The 17,343-nt window shown below is 34.9% G+C and overlaps 1 protein-coding gene across 24 annotated transcripts in view; it reads right to left on the bottom strand.

Annotated features, from left to right (window-relative positions):
• Nucleotides 1-17,343, bottom strand: part of LOC120428611 (potassium voltage-gated channel subfamily KQT member 1) — a 404,586-nt gene that overhangs the window by 72,763 nt on the left and 314,480 nt on the right. For 17 of the 24 annotated variants that reach the window (XM_052710673.1, XM_052710651.1, XM_052710653.1 and 14 more), the window contains 2 exons: nucleotides 2,501-2,571; nucleotides 1,001-1,128 (listed from right to left, as the gene is read on the bottom strand). In XM_052710673.1, the coding sequence (XP_052566633.1) occupies nucleotides 1,001-1,128; nucleotides 2,501-2,571 (199 nt within the window). Of the gene's footprint in view, nucleotides 1-1,000; nucleotides 1,129-2,500; nucleotides 2,572-8,506; nucleotides 8,636-17,343 lie in introns of all 24 variants that reach the window. The other 7 variants (XM_052710661.1, XM_052710663.1, XM_052710665.1 and 4 more) reach the window with 3 other exon arrangements.

Here is a 17,343-nt window from a genome sequence, read left to right as displayed (position 1 = left end):
TCATCGCAGTCAAACTAACAGTGAAGAACTGTCAAATTTTACATGACTCTAACACTCCACCAAACGTTTGGCAGTGTGTGTAAGAGCCGTGTAAAGAATGAGTCAAACTTAGAATGGACCCCGCATTCTAAAAAATAAAATTTAGAACAAGAAAGCACAACGTTGAGGGAGGTCGGGAGCACAGGTGATCGCAGTCAGAGGCCAGACAGCTCTTCAGCAGACATTAAAATCAACACAACATTGATACGGTTGTGGGTAAAATGGAGCATTGGACAGACGGATGGGAATCCCTCTTTTGCCAGGAGGATCGTGCTCTGGCAGTGCTGTAGGTATAGTAGATAAGAGAAAGGGGGAGGAGGGAAACCAAACCGATGAAACCAAAACCGGAAATTAAAAGTCTTGGGAAACACGAAGCTGCACCGTTCACCGATGGGATTGCACACACGTGGTTGTTGTTGTTGTGATGCACCTGGGCCGGACGTTCATCAAACACAAACAGAAACAGAGCGAGAGAGAGATTTGCGAGGAGGCGGAGCAGGTTAGAGGGATAGAGATTGTAATCAAAGGAACAGAAACATGGAGAAACGGAAATCCCAACACAATAGAAGAAACACAATGGTGGTGGTAAAACAAAACAAAACTTTCAGTTGTAGGTAATTCAAGAGTTGCTGGTGAGTAAAACGGAGAAAACTGAACGCGCAATTCGGAGAGTTTGTGTTTTAATTTGTTTTAGTAGAACACAAAGTTTTACACAAGAGACGAGTAGTTAGTTCGGTACATGATAGAACACAAGATGATAGAGCACACTTGTTTTAGAGAACTGTTGTTTGGGTAGGTAGTATTAGTAGTAGTAGTTCTTTTTGCCGTTGGTTAAGTAAGACAGGGGAGGCTTGGGGGTTTCTTAAGACTTAAAACGGGAAAACTGGGGTTGACTTGATTCTCTACAGAAAAGCGAGTAGTAGTGGGTAGTAGTTTGAGATTGTTGGCGAAGGGGCTGTACCTAGTTTGAACATTCTTCACTCGGCCGAGCAGATCGACGTGTCCGGCTGCGTACTGCTCCATGACGTCTTTCACGTCGTACGGCTTCAACGCCTCTTTGAACTTGCGTCGCGCTACAAAGTACTTCATCTGTGGACGGGTTGGTACACGGTGGTTGGTGATTTATGATTTTGTTTTTTGTTGTTGCGGGTGTTGTTGTGGGGTATTTTTTATTTGGGTTGGGATAAGGAGTGTTGGTTGTAATATTCCAAACCAGGTTTTTCGGGTCCCATTTAGAGCGATTGTCGGATTGATCCGTAAAGATTCGCGGGGTTTAGCGATAATTTTTCGGTGGAAGGAAAGATACACATCAATAAGAGCTGTTTTTGGAGGGGTCAGAAGTTTTAAAAATATATGCTATTGCTATGAGATACCTATTTTATTGTAAAAACAAGAGAGAGATTACAATCAAAGACTTTACGATTTATTTTACAAACTGTTTATTTTTTTGCATAGTTGCATAATTTAAAATTTGATGGTAGATTAAAATGATTTATTTGCATTTTGCTTTCAGTATGTTATTTGAATTTAATGTATTAATAATCATAGAATCAATGTTTTTTGTAATATTTTTTAGATGCGTTTGAAGAAACTTATTTACGTTTTGATTTATAAACCTCTGTATTGCTAATTATCAAAAAAAAATATATATTCAATGGACATAATATCAATTTTGTAAAATTTTAATTCGAGTCCAAATTTCAAATCCCTTTTCAGCTATAAAATCACTGGTGTAAAAAAGTTTAGATCTGAAAAAAGTTTTGCTCGAAATTTCGCTTACTCTCAACACGAACAGAATGAAAAAAGTATCAAAGCTTTATTGAATAATGTATTGAAATGAATGAAACAATTCAGAACTCCTATATTCTAGAAATCTTTGAAATTGTAATGCCATAATAAGTACAAATCAAAGACAAAAATATTAAAAAAAACAATAGAAACTTTCTTTTGAACAATTTACTGAAGATTGCAAGAAAAAATCCAACATATATATATTTTTTGTTGTTTTTGTTTTTGAAAAACAATTCTGAAAATGACTTGTTTATATTTGAGTTGTTTACAGTTGAAACATGTATTTTCAAATTGAATTTGCAATGTTACACTTTTTATGGGTTTGTCCATTATTTGAATTCTAACTAAAGACTGACGAAATGCAATACAAATAAAGGTCTTCCTGTAATCTCTCTCTAGATTCTTTTCTCTGGCAATACATCCATGGATGATGCGGGTCAAGTACGGGGTTTTCGTCCGCTTTACTTTTAAGGAACTTCTCATACGGGCAAGTGAATTAATGAGGGAAACTTTTGGGGACAGGGTATTAGCGATGAAAGACTAGCTTTTCCTCAAAATTTGACACACACGCACGCACATATTAACCCATTCGATGTGAGTGAGTGTGTGTGTGTGCGTGCGTGTGTGACCACTAATAGGCCAAACCTCTAGGGAACATTTGCCGACTTACCTTTCGGATGAAACGGATGGCCCCCTTGTGTTGGTTCGTTAGCTGCACACATCTCGGTTCCTCATCCTCGTCTGGAGGGGTTAAATTTTCCCACGGGGGTTGACGTTGATTTTTTTTTTTCGGAAAATTCGGTCACCAGGTCCGGACCGTCGTCAGTTGAGTTGAGGTTTATTTATATCACGGAACGATGGGAAAAGTGGAGAAAAACATAAATTAGAAATTAAATTACGAAAAAATCAATCCGAAACGAGTAACGTATATCTAGATTTAGTCCTAATTTATTGCTTTACACAGAATTGCCGGCGGGGAAGGAAATTTTTCGCTTGTGGCCGAGGTCACAGGTCGCTTTGGCCATTCGGAGCACGTACCTTTCGGCTGGCTAGCAAGGACAACCCCGATTTTGTTGTCGTGGAGCGTTTAGAAAATTTAGTACGAGCTTACAAGGTTTACCCTTTTTTTTGGGTGGTATGATTAGGACGCCGTTAACGCCTTTTTGGGACGCAATCCGAGGGGTTTAGCTCGTAATTATCGGGGTGACAATTTACGACTTTCGACGATTGGATTATTTTTGAGAAGTATTACAATTTATGGTTATCCTCAGAAATGACGAGGATCTCCTATAATTCGTAAATATTTAGAGTGTCAAGCTCTATCCTAAAAACAAAACAATTTCCTTCTTAAGTACTGATCAAAGTCATAATATTCGCAGTGAGGTTAGATTAAATTACAAGTGATTAAGTGAAGAAGCACCCAAACAACAAACAGATAAATACATCGTCTTCTGCTGTGACCAAAACCGAGCAGGTAATATAATTTTAATTGAATTCTTTATGCCAGCCGGTTCGGTTTTTCCCCAAAACAGTTTTTGGCATGAGGAAAACTAAAATTTTCATGTAGTTCCACGAAAGTTGTAAAACTGTTTTCGTACAGCAGTGCAGTACAGCTAGCAATATGACATCGTCTTTGGTGGCCTGTTTTTCGGACGAACTATTTCGCGTTTAATATTTAATCAGATTGTAGGTGTAGGGGAGCTTTTTTTCGGAAGAAGGCTTGCGCTAGTAAAGTTTTCGACGATGGACGACGAACTGGACGTGCTTGTTTGGGAAAGTGAAGCAAGCAAACTTTATAATTTACTTGTTTGTCCGATGATGATCAACGAGTGAGCTTAGTTAAGTTTTAAAAATGAATAATTTATTCTTCAAAAACCTGCTATATTCAGACCTGGGATGTTGAATATCATTTTATACTAATTTTTTTTTGTTTCGATGAATAATCATATTTCTTTATAAACATAGTATTTCAAGATAGTAATATATAATCAAAAGCAATTCCATTTGAAAATTGCGTAATCGGAAAAGAGTTCTCCGACAGGGCTGGAGTTCCTTGGTCACACAAATTAGACTCCTATGTTTTTGTTAGGCCATGAGATGACCAACACCGTGCTAGGGTAGTCCAAAAAATTGCCATTTCTTTCGGTCGATTTCCCAAAATCATACTCCGCACCATTTCAACCAATTTAAGCTGTGTTGGATGCAAATGAAAAGCGATTATTTGGCCTTTCTAAGAAAAATGCCATTTGATTTTATACGACTTTTTCAAATATTTGGTTAGCTTTTTAGGTCCTCACACATTTTTTTTCTTAAAAGGCGAACTAAAATTGGCTTAAATGGCGCGGAGTCATAATTTTCGAAAAAAGTGGTTTATGCGAAAATCGAAAAAATCTTCTTTTAGGACCATGGCTAGCACGGCGTTGGTCACCTTAATGGCCAAACAAAAAAGTACTAGTCTAATTATTATAGCCAAGAATCCCTAGAAAAATTTTGAGCTCGATCGGAAAACTTTTTTTCGGTTTATGCTCTTTTCAGATAGAATTGCTGAATGAATACACCTATTTTTTGTCTTTATGGAATGGCCGCATTCCGCCATTTTAAACATCGGTGACCTAGAACATGTTTTACGTGGGGTTTTTTGATTTATGGAGACGCACGATCATTCACAAAGCTTTGTTCTAGAAGAAACTTCAAGAAGTATTGTGCGAACGTGAAAAAATAATCGAATCAATTAACTATAACTTCAATTCTCGGATTGTTTTTTTTTAAGAACGCTAGAGACATTCTTAGTTCCAACAGTCATTTACATATTTAAAAATAAAAATTTCTTTTTTGGGTATTTAACGACGTTTAGATGAATAGTCTGAAGCATTGTTGAAACTTGTACCTCTTCAAGCCAGCACTAGCGAAAAATGTCCTTCCTGGCGGCATTGGTTTGCTTATATCGCTAACTAGGTAGACGTGTTTAGTACACCGTTTTGAACGAGTCGAAGGAATAATACTCTTGCCTAACAAACACACAGAGTAGATTTGTTGTACAAGGGTTATTTTTGGTTGGTTGCGTACTTTGGTGAATTGATTGTTTTCATCAATTGTTTTGAAAGAAAGTGTGTGTTTTTTGGTGGGAGTGTGTGGTCAATGGTAGGCACAAACGTGAATTACTAAACTATCACTCGCTTAGTTTTAGGAAATGCTAATTTTAAATTTAATCAAAGAAATATTTTTTTCTAATTTTTCGTGTGTTTGTTTGTGCGGTTTTACGTGCATACATCGAACATGAATTTATAAACACTGCCAGTTCTTTAATGGACTGCTACAAAAAAAACATTCAACATCTAAAAATCATGCAAAACATGCAGTACCGTTGAGGAGTGAAGAAAAGGGGAAGGTCTAAATGCTTTCAAGTGGGGACGCAGGAATGTTGTGTTTCGTGTAGGTGCCAAAAATTCACACCTGGCTACAGCGCCTTTCACACGTGGAACGTGTTAGGGCGTTGAGGTACCTAATGCTTGGAAGTGTTGGATTTTTTCCTGTTTGTTCAAGGCAAGAAATTCAGCAAAGAGCTTTTCCTTTCGCACTAGCACTCTTGTGTTTGAATGTGTGTTTCTGTGTGTGGAAAATCCTGAGGCTAAGCCAATGTGGGTTAAAAGAGGTTGTTCAAAAATTTACGACAAAACATAAAAGCGCGGGATTGTAACGTAACGAAAATCGTAGGAAAAACACACACACGTATAAATACATATTCACAACACAGAAAAAAGGAAAGGAGCCAGCAAAAGGAAAAACATAAAAGGAATTACTTAAACGGTACAAGAGTTCATTGAAAATGTGTGTTATTTTATTTTGATTTGCTTTTTTTTGTTCTCCTATTGGCAGCAAGGTCGGTCGAAGCGAAAGTTCGTTCAGTCAGAAGCTAATGTTTTCATTTTTTTTCTGCACTCGTTCTACACTGAAAGCATAAGCGTTTGGTCCATTCATGGGGGAGGGAGTGCGCCCTCCTTTCATACCGTAGAGAAATGTGAAGAGAGGTGTGAATAAGGTTCACGTGTGATATTTTTCTTTTATTTTTTGAGGGAGGTTGAGGGCGTTGAATTTTTTTCTGGAAATTGTAAGGTGTTGAGGTAGGGATCAAACGCGAGAAGAATTAAACATTAAAGGTTAGGTTTGGGGCAATGTTGCCAGTATTAGTTATTTTGTGGATAGGGTGACAATTTTTATTCAATAACACCTAAACTCCCACGCTCGTGAAGAATATAGATTAGATGACATTTTGGATTATTTATTGAAAGTTGATTATTTATGCCAGCCATCGTTTTTTTGTATTTTATTTGTTAGATAAAAAAAAGGTTCAACTGTGAAAAAATAATGATAGAATCTCAGAGTAGATATTTATTAAAATCATGGTTAAAATGTCAATACTGATTGATATTTATTGGAAAAATTATCAGATAAGTTGCAATTTAGTGTCCTCTAAAATGGATGAAAATGTTGCCAAATTTGTATAGACGAACCGATGATAACAAGTATAAAAATCAAAATTTCGAAAAAGGTCGAATGCTTCGTACAAAGTTGCGAAAGTCGTGCAAAAACATATTGGAGTCTTAAAAATCTCAATTTCTAACATTAATTTGCAAAAGCTATGAGAAAAGTCAAACCAATCCCGAATCTTACTGGCACAGTTTGAAGTACTCAAGAAGACCTTTAGAGTGCAACTTTGAGAATTGAAATTGATTAAGTTTTCCGAAAATGCGAGCAATTTTATGATTTTTTTCATCTTTTGAAACGCAAACTTTAAGGTCTGTTCTGAGCAGCTGTTCATGCGATTCGAGCATGGTTTCCGCTCTCCAAAGCACCTGTTCCAGGCATTTGGAGCACTTTTTAGCTTATACATTTTTCATTTGCCCTGTTTTGATTCACCCAAGTGGACGGCAAAAATTGTGTTGCGCCATTTTTTCGCTCTTCTAGCAATAGTTTTCGTTTGAACAACCGTGAAACCTCGGGAATGTGCAGAATATCTGACTACATGTTCTGTGCAGAATTTCACAACATTTCATACAAGAAATGGCTTCCATGGGACATCGGATATTTGCGCTCGATTTTACTGAGTGGAAAATTTCCCCTCCTAGCATGGAAAGTTTCCAGCAACGATTTCCTCCTAGAGTATCGCTTTGCTTCGTGGAAATTTAATGCTGAGCTTGGCAATCTGAAATGCTGCTGCGGAAGTTTTGCAAAGTTTTGAGCATTATACGTAATGGGCAGAAGTTGATGCAAATTTCAAAACGCAACAATCTTCTCCCAGTTCTACTACATAATGCATTTAATAACAGACAAGTGTAATTACATTTTCCATTTTAATTGCTACCAACGGAAGCTTAAAGTAGAGAAAAATTAACTTTTTTGTAGGTTCCACAAGTCCCACAGAAAAAAGGCGCTCTTTCCAGAATGGATTGCCCATGAATGGAAAAATGTTTTCTTTTCAGCTTTTCCTCGGGCGCGGAAAAATGTGGAAAGCCATGGTGCGTTGGAAATTCATGAGGTTTCTCAGTTTAGCAGTGGTGTAGAATAAGTTGAATTTGCTAAATGTAAAACGAAAAAAAAAACACATTGTAAGAGTATGACTTGTTTATCTTCCTTTGGCTGTAGATTCAGATGGGTTTTAAATTTATTTCATTAGACATCTCAAATATGAGTCAGATTATCATACTGCACCCATGGGGTTGCTTAACATCCTTGTATTTCACAGTACAGAGATTTTTTGCTACATTTGTAATTCTTCCGTTCCAGGAAAAACCGTCGTACAAAACCATGGAGTGTGTGACCTTACTTTTGTGTAAACCCTGTTCAAAGTGCTCAACAGGAGGTAGAAATTGCCCCATTTCCCCAAACCCATATGGAGGATTCCCTCACCCCAAAAACCTTGTGCACTTGTTGATTGTTGAATTTACACTCGACAGAGAGAACGTTTTGTTCGAATTGTTTGCGTACTTGTGCATTTCATGGCTTTCGGAAAGTGTCTTTTGCTGGGTGAGAAAAAATGTCCTGCAAAAAGCGGATGTTGAAAATCCAATTCCAGCACGCTTTTGAACAAAACACATTCCAGCGAACTGTGAAGGACGCCGACGGTCAGGAAATTCGTGGAAGTCGTGTGACGATGTCGTGGCTTAGTTAATATTCATCGAGATAAGTACTTACGGGGGATCTCTGGGAATTTTTCTACATGTTAACCAATTTTTATTGAAAGTTTAGTAGACATTTGTTAAACATAACAACATTTGCTTTAGATGACACGTTTTTTCTTCTGTTCTGTTATACAATATTTACTGAAACTTGTTTTTGTTTTATGGCGGAATCATGTGTTTAATGGTCAAGTATTATCAAATTCAAGTTTAATTATTCATGATTAAAAATAATAGAGATAAAATGATTAGCAACAAATTCAGTTGAGTTGTTTAAAACGATTTTTAAATCTATTACTACACAAAATTTCAACTAAAATACGATAACAATTTAACGACTTTCTTCCAGAGAACAGCTTGCAATTGTGCGGATCGACTAAAAACCTTATTACAATTCATAGGAAGTGATCCCGTCACCAATAAAAACCCGCATCGGATGAAAACAAGAACGGACCAACATGGCCGCTGCTCTGCTGGACACAGTTTGAAGGTAACCATACCTGGCGTGGCGGTGGGGGCGGTGGCGTTCGTTGGAGGCGCCATCTGCTTAAAGATTGACTCGAAGGGGATCTTGAAGCGCACGATTCGGTACCGCCGGTCGCTGGATTCGGTCGTCTCGATATTGACAGCTGGATGGAAAGGAAACGGAAATCAATTGCCGTCGAGTGACTAATGGTCCCGTTTCCGCATGGCCGCGCGCCGCCCGAATCTGTCACCAGGGGGAGCGTCGACGTATTTCGCCGTACATGGGATGAAGAGCGGAGGCGGACGCACAAACACCTTCGCGAGAAAAACCCGAATGCTTAAACCTTAACGGTAGCGAAAGCCCTTCCCGATCCGATGCGACACTTATGAACCAATTCATCAACCCTTAAAGCTCTGGTGTGGTAAGACCACATGATGGTTGAGGGGAGGAAGTAGGGAGTGAGGAAGCTTTCTAAGGGAGTGGGTTTTTATTAACATGCGATAAATCTTTCAACGAGTGGATTAGAGACCGAACGAAAGAAGTTGATGTATGTGGTGTGTGGGGTTAGTAGATTTTACTTTCATGTAGGTTGCGTGAAATGTTGCCACCACCAATGTTGTAACCTTCTTTTGATGCCGAGTTTTATAGTGATTGGTTCAAAGATTAGTTGTGTTTGTGTTGTAATCATGAGCGATTTATAGGAATGGTAAAATGATTGAATTTGGGTTTATTTTGAAATGAAAACTTTATTCTTAATGACCGATAATTACAAATAATAACGAGTGTGTTATTGGATAATTTTCAAGTTACGGTCAATTTACTAAAATATTTGTGCACGAGTTTGCGCGCACGTTTCTTAAAAAAATGTACCTCGAATCGGAATTTTGTTAGCAAAATTTTCCCATTTTAAAATGAATTTTGTGATTTTTTCCGGGAAGTCTGATGAAAATAATAAGATTAGACATAAACTGTTTGGTCCACACACGACCAACACTGCTTTTGAAAGCTCCATAATACTATTTTTCCTCAAAAGCCCAATACATTCGTTTTCGCCCAAAGGACTTAAATAAGTTTATATGACGAATTGTGGAATTATGATTCATCAAACAAAATAATTTTGTCACTTTTTGAAAAAAAAAATTAGAGCCGCTCTAACTTGGCTGTTATGTCCCGTTATGTCCAAATAAAAATATCAATAACTAACTATTTGAACCAAGGCACCTCCTTATGAATTTTGGGCTATTTTCAAATTTCAAGTTTTCACTATTATAGAGCAATTCCAGCTCAAATCAGATATTTTTCTGGTACTTTTGTACCCGACCCTCTCCGATTTCAATGAAACTTTGTAGACATGTTATCCTAGACCTATATAAGCCATTTTTGTGTATATGGAGCCAGTAGTACTCGAAAATAACATTTGAGAAGGGCGTAAGGTATTTAAATATTTTTGTATTTTGTAATTTAAAAATTACTGTATCTCGAAGCCGTTGCGTCGTATCAAAAAGTGGTCAAAGACAAACTTGTAGGAAATTGGACGGGCTTTCTGAAAAAAATACACTGAAACAAAAATACACGCCACATCTATGAGATTTTTTGATTTTTAAGTCTAAAACTTAAATTTAAAGGTGATGTCACGATTTTTTTTCGTTCAAAATTTTTGAGAAATTAGCCTAAAATGTTACCAAAAGACTGACGAAAAATGCAGGATGGTATGTCTCTCCTAAAAAAATACAAAAATCATTTACTGAAACTGTTTTTTTGAAAAGTGCTCTAAACGTCAAAATTTTCAAAAACCGGTAGTGGCAATCGATTCTCCAGACAATTTTACATAAAAGTCTTCATATTGACCATGGTCCTAAGTCCAATCCTTGGGAAGATACAGCGGTTTTAAAAATAAAAATGTTGAAAAAACAGGTTTTTTGGTGGTTTTTCGCAATTTCTATATGACAGACTTGGCTTTTCAGTCTCGTGAATATTTTTAACGGAAAGCTCGTCCAATTTCCCATAAGTTTGTCTTTGACAGCTTTTTGATTTGACTCGTTTTTATATTTACGTAAGCAAATTTACTATCCAGGTTTCTACCACACTGAAAAAAATATTCTATTTTTAGTTATTAGCAATGAAGTTAAGCTTATATCTGTAAGCCCTTACATCCAATTGAAATGCTGTCAAAGACAAACTTATGGGAAATTGGACGAGCTTTCCGTTAAAAATATTCACGAGACTGAAAAGCCAAGTCTGTCATATAGAAATTGCGAAAAACCACCAAAAAACCTGTTTTTTCAACATTTTTATTTTTAAAACCGCTGTATCTTCCCAAGGATTGGACTTAGGACCATGGTCAATATGAAGACTTTTATGTAAAATTGTCTGGAGAATCGATTGCCACTACCGGTTTTTGAAAATTTTGACGTTTAGAGCACTTTTCAAAAAAACAGTTTCAGTAAATGATTTTTGTATTTTTTTAGGAGAGACATACCATCCTGCATTTTTCGTCAGTCTTTTGGTAACATTTTAGGCTAATTTCTCAAAAATTTTGAACGAAAAAAAATCGTGACATCACCTTTAAATTTAAGTTTTAGACTTAAAAATCAAAAAATCTTATAGAAGTGGCGTGTATTTTTGTTTCAGTGTATTTTTTTCAGAAAGCCCGTCCAATTTCCTACAAGTTTGTCTTTGACCACTTTTTGATACGACGCAACGGCTTCGAGATACAGTAATTTTTAAATTACAAAATACAAAAATATTTAAATACCTTACGCCCTTCTCAAATGTTATTTTCGAGTACTACTGGCTCCATATACACAAAAATGGCTTATATAGGTCTAGGATAACATGTCTACAAAGTTTCATTGAAATCGGATAGGGTCGGGTACAAAAGTACCAGAAAAATACCTGATTTGAGCTGGAATTGCTCTATATGGAATTAAAAAAAATGTACTTTGAGCATGATTTTTTGTTAAAAATTTAAAAATTTTGGGAGATGTTTTTGAAGAGAAAAAAATCTGATTTAGGTAAATTGTTTGCACTTATAGCATCATGCGGCTCCATTAAAATGTCCATGAAATCTATGTTTTATGGAGTAGCATGGTACTTTACATTTGATTGGTAAAATCGAATCCAATGTATTACCTTCAAAAAATATATCTTTTCAATTCAACATTTTTAGTTTTGGAAGCATTCGTTGCGTTGCTTTTCAATAAATTTCAATGTATCTTTTATTTACCGTAAACCGGGGTGACTTTGATAGGATTTGAATTTGTTTTTGGAATATTTTCCAACAGGTAAGGTTTTTCTCATGATTTTTTATTTTTAAAACAGGTAGGCCACACAAAGTCAATGCACCTTTTTTCAAAAAAAAAAGTTTTATCAATAGTGTTAAGAAAAATAGTTACGTTAAAAATTCTTAGTTTAAATTCTGGAGTTTTTCTTGCTGAAATCATATTTAAGATGTTCAAACATTATTTGTACGTTAAATGTACCATCACTAAAGTAGCTAATTTAGTTTTTAAGAAAAAAAAATTATGAGAAAAACCTTACCTGTTGGAAAATATTCCAAAAACAAATTCAAATCCTATCAAAGTCACCCCGGTTTACGGTAAATAAAAGATACATTGAAATTTATTGAAAAGCAACGCAACGAATGCTTCCAAAACTAAAAATGTTGAATTGAAAAGATATATTTTTTGAAGGTAATACATTGGATTCGATTTTACCAATCAAATGTAAAGTACCATGCTACTCCATAAAACATAGATTTCATGGACATTTTAATGGAGCCGCATGATGCTATAAGTGCAAACAATTTACCTAAATCAGATTTTTTTCTCTTCAAAAACATCTCCCAAAATTTTTAAATTTTTAACAAAAAATCATGCTCAAAGTACATTTTTTTTAATTCCATATAGAGCAATTCCAGCTCAAATCAGGTATTTTTCTGGTACTTTTGTACCCGACCCTATCCGATTTCAATGAAACTTTGTAGACATGTTATCCTAGACCTATATAAGCCATTTTTGTGTATATGGAGCCAGTAGTACTCGAAAATAACATTTGAGAAGGGCGTAAGGTATTTAAATATTTTTGTATTTTGTAATTTAAAAATTACTGTATCTCGAAGCCGTTGCGTCGTATCAAAAAGTGGTCAAAGACAAACTTGTAGGAAATTGGACGGGCTTTTTGAAAAAAATACACTGAAACAAAAATACACGCCACTTCTATAAGATTTTTTGATTTTTAAGTCTAAAACTTAAATTTAAAGGTGATGTCACGATTTTTTTTCGTTCAAAATTTTTGAGAAATTAGCCTAAAATGTTACCAAAAGACTGACGAAAAATGCAGGATGGTATGTCTCTCCTAAAAAAATACAAAAATCATTTACTGAAACTGTTTTTTTGAAAAGTGCTCTAAACGTCAAAATTTTCAAAAACCGGTAGTGGCAATCGATTCTCCAGACAATTTTACATAAAAGTCTTCATATTGACCATGGTCCTAAGTCCAATCCTTGGGAAGATACAGCGGTTTTAAAAATAAAAATGTTGAAAAAACAGGTTTTTTGGTGGTTTTTCGCAATTTCTATATGACAGACTTGGCTTTTCAGTCTCGTGAATATTTTTAACGGAAAGCTCGTCCCATTTCCCATAAGTTTGTCAATGTTTATATTTAATCAATTAAATTTCTAAGCTTTTTAACAAAATACATATACATTTTATATAAAATTGTTAAAAACTCGGAATTTGGCCTGAAATGTTTTTAAACATGTTTTGTTCATAAAATTATCGATTTATATTGCATTTTATACTGAATTCGAAGCACGAATCACTAGATTCTACATTTTACTTGAAATTTGTTCAACTGAAACTGCCTATAAATTTGGAGATTTTTTTAAATTGTGTTTCAAAAACACACATTATTTATTATTTACAAACTTATTTAACCTTCTCCTAGTGGAAACTGTCCAAAGAAACCAAAAATGCATACCGCTTTCCGATTCAAAATCATGTTCACTGAGAAAATCATGACACTTTGAGAAGTTTAAAATAATGACTTTCTTCAACATTTTCTTAACTATAGTTAACTAACTTTTTAAACTTTTCAAAACTTTATGAAAAGTTCTTTTTGAGGTACTTTGAACGCTTCTCTACCACGGTCAGTATGATTCTAAACAATTCCGTAAGTATTTTAATTGTGCTCTTCATTTTGCGGAAAATCACAAACCTATCAAATTCACCTCGGCTATCAAAGTCACCCCGTTTTACGGTATTAGTTTAGAACTAAGTTCATTTGAATAAAAGTTGTGTTTATTAGACGCCATTTCTCATTTGAATAGGAAATTTAAGCAGAATTGAAACTTCATGTATGTTTTTAAAAGATTGGTATGACAATATTTTCGTATTGCTAGGTCATTTTGCACAGACAATTTTGCTTTTTTTTATGTTTTTTTACTGCTTAAAACATTTACCGGCCATGCCAAACTTGGAAGCTAATATCTATATTTTTTGAATATCAAATTTTTCACGATTGCATTTATCGTAAGTTGGGATGACTTTAATAGGATTGAATTTCATTTTCAACTTTTATTCAATTTATAGACCAAAATGGTGTTTTAAATAGTGCTTTAAAAATAGTTTTGCTCTAAATTGATATTAAAAAAAACCTAACCGAAAATTGTACAAAATTAATGTATTACGTAAAATTGATAATTAGCAAGGTTACTCAAAATGTTTAAATTGAAAAAAATCATGGGTGTTAATTTAAGATTACCATTTTTTTTATAAATGTATACAAATTAGTGTATTAAATTTCAAAATTTATTGATGTTTTTTTTCATGGAAAAATAAATGTTTGTTTCTGAGAAAACTTACGCCTTATTAAAAATGCCTATACATATGAAGATATTCTAGAATTGTGTTCTAATAGTACTTAAAACTAGTAAATTAAATACTTATTTCAACAGTTCTTGCTGTAGAATTGTCAAAAAAAATCCGATAATGCAAGCCGTATTCCGATGCAACGCACATTGAGAGTATTGAAATAATCCTGTTTATCAACGTTTTTATAACAAAAATTTGAAAATCTTTGATAATTCGTACTTTTCATTTTGCTGAAAAACCTGAATTCTTGAAAAATATCTGAAAACCCCATCAATCTCACCCCGGTTTACGGTATAGTTTTGTTAACGTAAGTTCACGATAAATATTGAGTGAAAATTACTTTTAGAGAGCTTTTTGTTGATGAGAAAATAATGTGAAAATTAATTATTAGCCTGTATATTTAGTGTTTAAAGAAACAGTTTAAATGGTGATTCAAATCACACAATCGCGCAGGCTTTCTAATGTACCTGGCTGTGCCTAGGTAACGAATTCTGAAAAAACGAACTGTTAAACCCTTGATTGCCCTGATTGGCATGCCCAAATTTCGCGACTAAACATTATTTAAAGTTGCCTAAAATGTTGTTCACCAACAACTTCGCTCTGAAGCAGCATTCATACTTGGCAGAATCAAAAGCTGTTTGAATCAATTAAATCCTCGCTACATGAAAGTGATACATTTTTTTGGCACTCGACAAAATTTTCAAACTCATTTCGCATTCAGCACATCCCATTGACGAACTGATTGCGACATTGATCGCACTCTCTGGCTGGCATTTTTCCAAGCTCACGTCACCCAGCTGCCACGGGGCAGAGTCGAGTTTTCCAATTGGCGTCAAATTGGACTCTGTTTTCGGCAAACAAACAGTGAATTTTCCGGGGGTAAATTGATATGTAAATTGGCAACTGCAGCGAGGAGCCCCCTCTCAAAGGGATGGTGGTGGGTTCGGGTTATGTATCCTGAGAGGTCAAGCGTCACGTTTTTCCCGAGAGTTGAATGTGCAAAACTAACATAAAGCTTTTTCACACATACGCGGGGGGGCGATGATTGGCGAGTAGATTACTAATCAAAACAAAGCGTGATGAGCTTTCGTTTTGTTGGCCCTAAATTGAACTCGGAACGCGACCCTCACAACATGGTTTGGTTATTTTAAGGGGGTTATTTCAAATGTTCAACGCAAAACGACCAACTGCAGTGTACGAGAGTACTTGAGGCACACTCGATTGGAAAATTAATTTTGAGTTCGATGAACAAACTGGTGTGTGCGCTTTTGGAAACGTTTATTTTGATCGTCCCGAATTGAAAAACAGGTGGGGAGGGATGGTGGAAATTTAATTTAACTGGTGAATAGTTTAAGCTTAACATGCGACCATTTTTGGTCAGAGGGGATTAGCGGAAATACGACTGGGTGGATTTGTTCAGTGGGCTTATAACAACAAGAGCGTTTAATTTGGTTTTCAATGTATGTCAGCAAAATTTATTCTAGATGGCTGTTTAACTCCAATCAACAAGTTGATCTGTGTTTAATGTTATAATTTGTTTTGAAAATTTAATTATTGCTCTGTTATTTTTCTAATGGCGTTCTTTGAATGATGAATGAATACTAGTGTATGAGAATGAGTCTACTTTAAACGGTTTCATCGTAACATAACGAAAAATATGTCAGATCTATGTGTTGCAAAAGTCAGACAATCTACCCTCGAAAGTTCAAGCTATAAAAAATCAGCATTTCCGTATTCTTTTGCTTCAAACTTTTCCAAAAAGTATTGTCGTCAAGATAGAGAGCTAAACGAAAGCACTTTTGGTACAAACTACAGTGTCACAGGACATTAATTTCAAAGCAAAAAGTGTATGTTCTGCATTTGGTGATGTGTGAGAGTTTTTTTTTGTGATTTTTGTCACTTATAAAATAATGGAATTTTCTGAAACGAAAAAAATGGTAGATTGAAATTATGAGAAATTAGATTAGATTTTGAGAATCAGTGAGAAAAATATTTTGTTTTTGCCATTCTTCTCAAAACATGATGTTTTGTTTTACAAATTTAACTGAAATTTGAGTAGAAAGTGTTATGATGAATCCAATTTGTTTTATTTTTTTAAATGCTTGTCGAGGTCAAATCAACAAGTTATAAATAGGTCATTTGTTAACCATATATGTATTAGAAAAAAAACATTCAAATCAGAACGAATGAATCGGGTGTTTTCATGGTGTTTGCAGAATTTATCGTTTCTGGGTTCACTTTCAAACTCAAGCTTAATTTATTTTTTTACTGGTTCCTAGTTTTATAACAATTATTGGCTGTCTTGATCTAAAAGTAGATGATACCACCTACGACCTGTTAGAGTCGCATATTTTGAAGATAAGAAAACCACAGGAAAACATTTTTGAATCGATTTCAATCAAAATTTTAAATCGATTTTAATAAAAATTTAAATCGATGTTGATTGAAATTTCAAATCCTTTACAACACTTTTTTTGAAGCTTGTTTTGCCTTTTAGTGTTGCATTTATTTATGATTTTCCATATGATTTGGCATTTAATCGAAAAATGGAACAACATTTAGACTGTTTTCCTGTTCATTTGATGCATGATTCAAAGATCGGTTTAAATTTGACCTTTTACTTTCTAAAACAGTTCTGAGTTGTAATGGTGTACTAAAAAATATCCCGAATACAGGTACCCTCAAACTCCGATGGTATGACACCAACTCTGTAACAACTTTTCAATAGGGCGAAACCCTCAGATGTAAACAAACTGAGTTTTTGTCAGAATCATATAAAGCGAACAAAACTGATTCTAAAACACCCTCCATCATCACAAAATTCCTAAAATACGTAGTTTTACAAGCAAAAACAAAAGGGCTAATCAACAACATCAATCAAAACAAACCAACTTGAGTTTCCACCCTTGTGTTTTCATCCAATCACGAGGGGCGAATGTAGTGTTTTCTGCAAGTTCCGACGTATATTTAGAAACACTAAATTTTTGTTATAATTTAT

Source organism: Culex pipiens, chromosome 3 (genome assembly GCF_016801865.2).
Source record: "Culex pipiens pallens isolate TS chromosome 3, TS_CPP_V2, whole genome shotgun sequence".
In the NCBI taxonomy this organism is placed as follows: domain Eukaryota; kingdom Metazoa; phylum Arthropoda; class Insecta; order Diptera; family Culicidae; genus Culex; species Culex pipiens.
The sequence above is the reverse complement of the archived record's forward strand: the minus strand, read 5'-3'. Positions and strand labels throughout refer to the sequence as shown.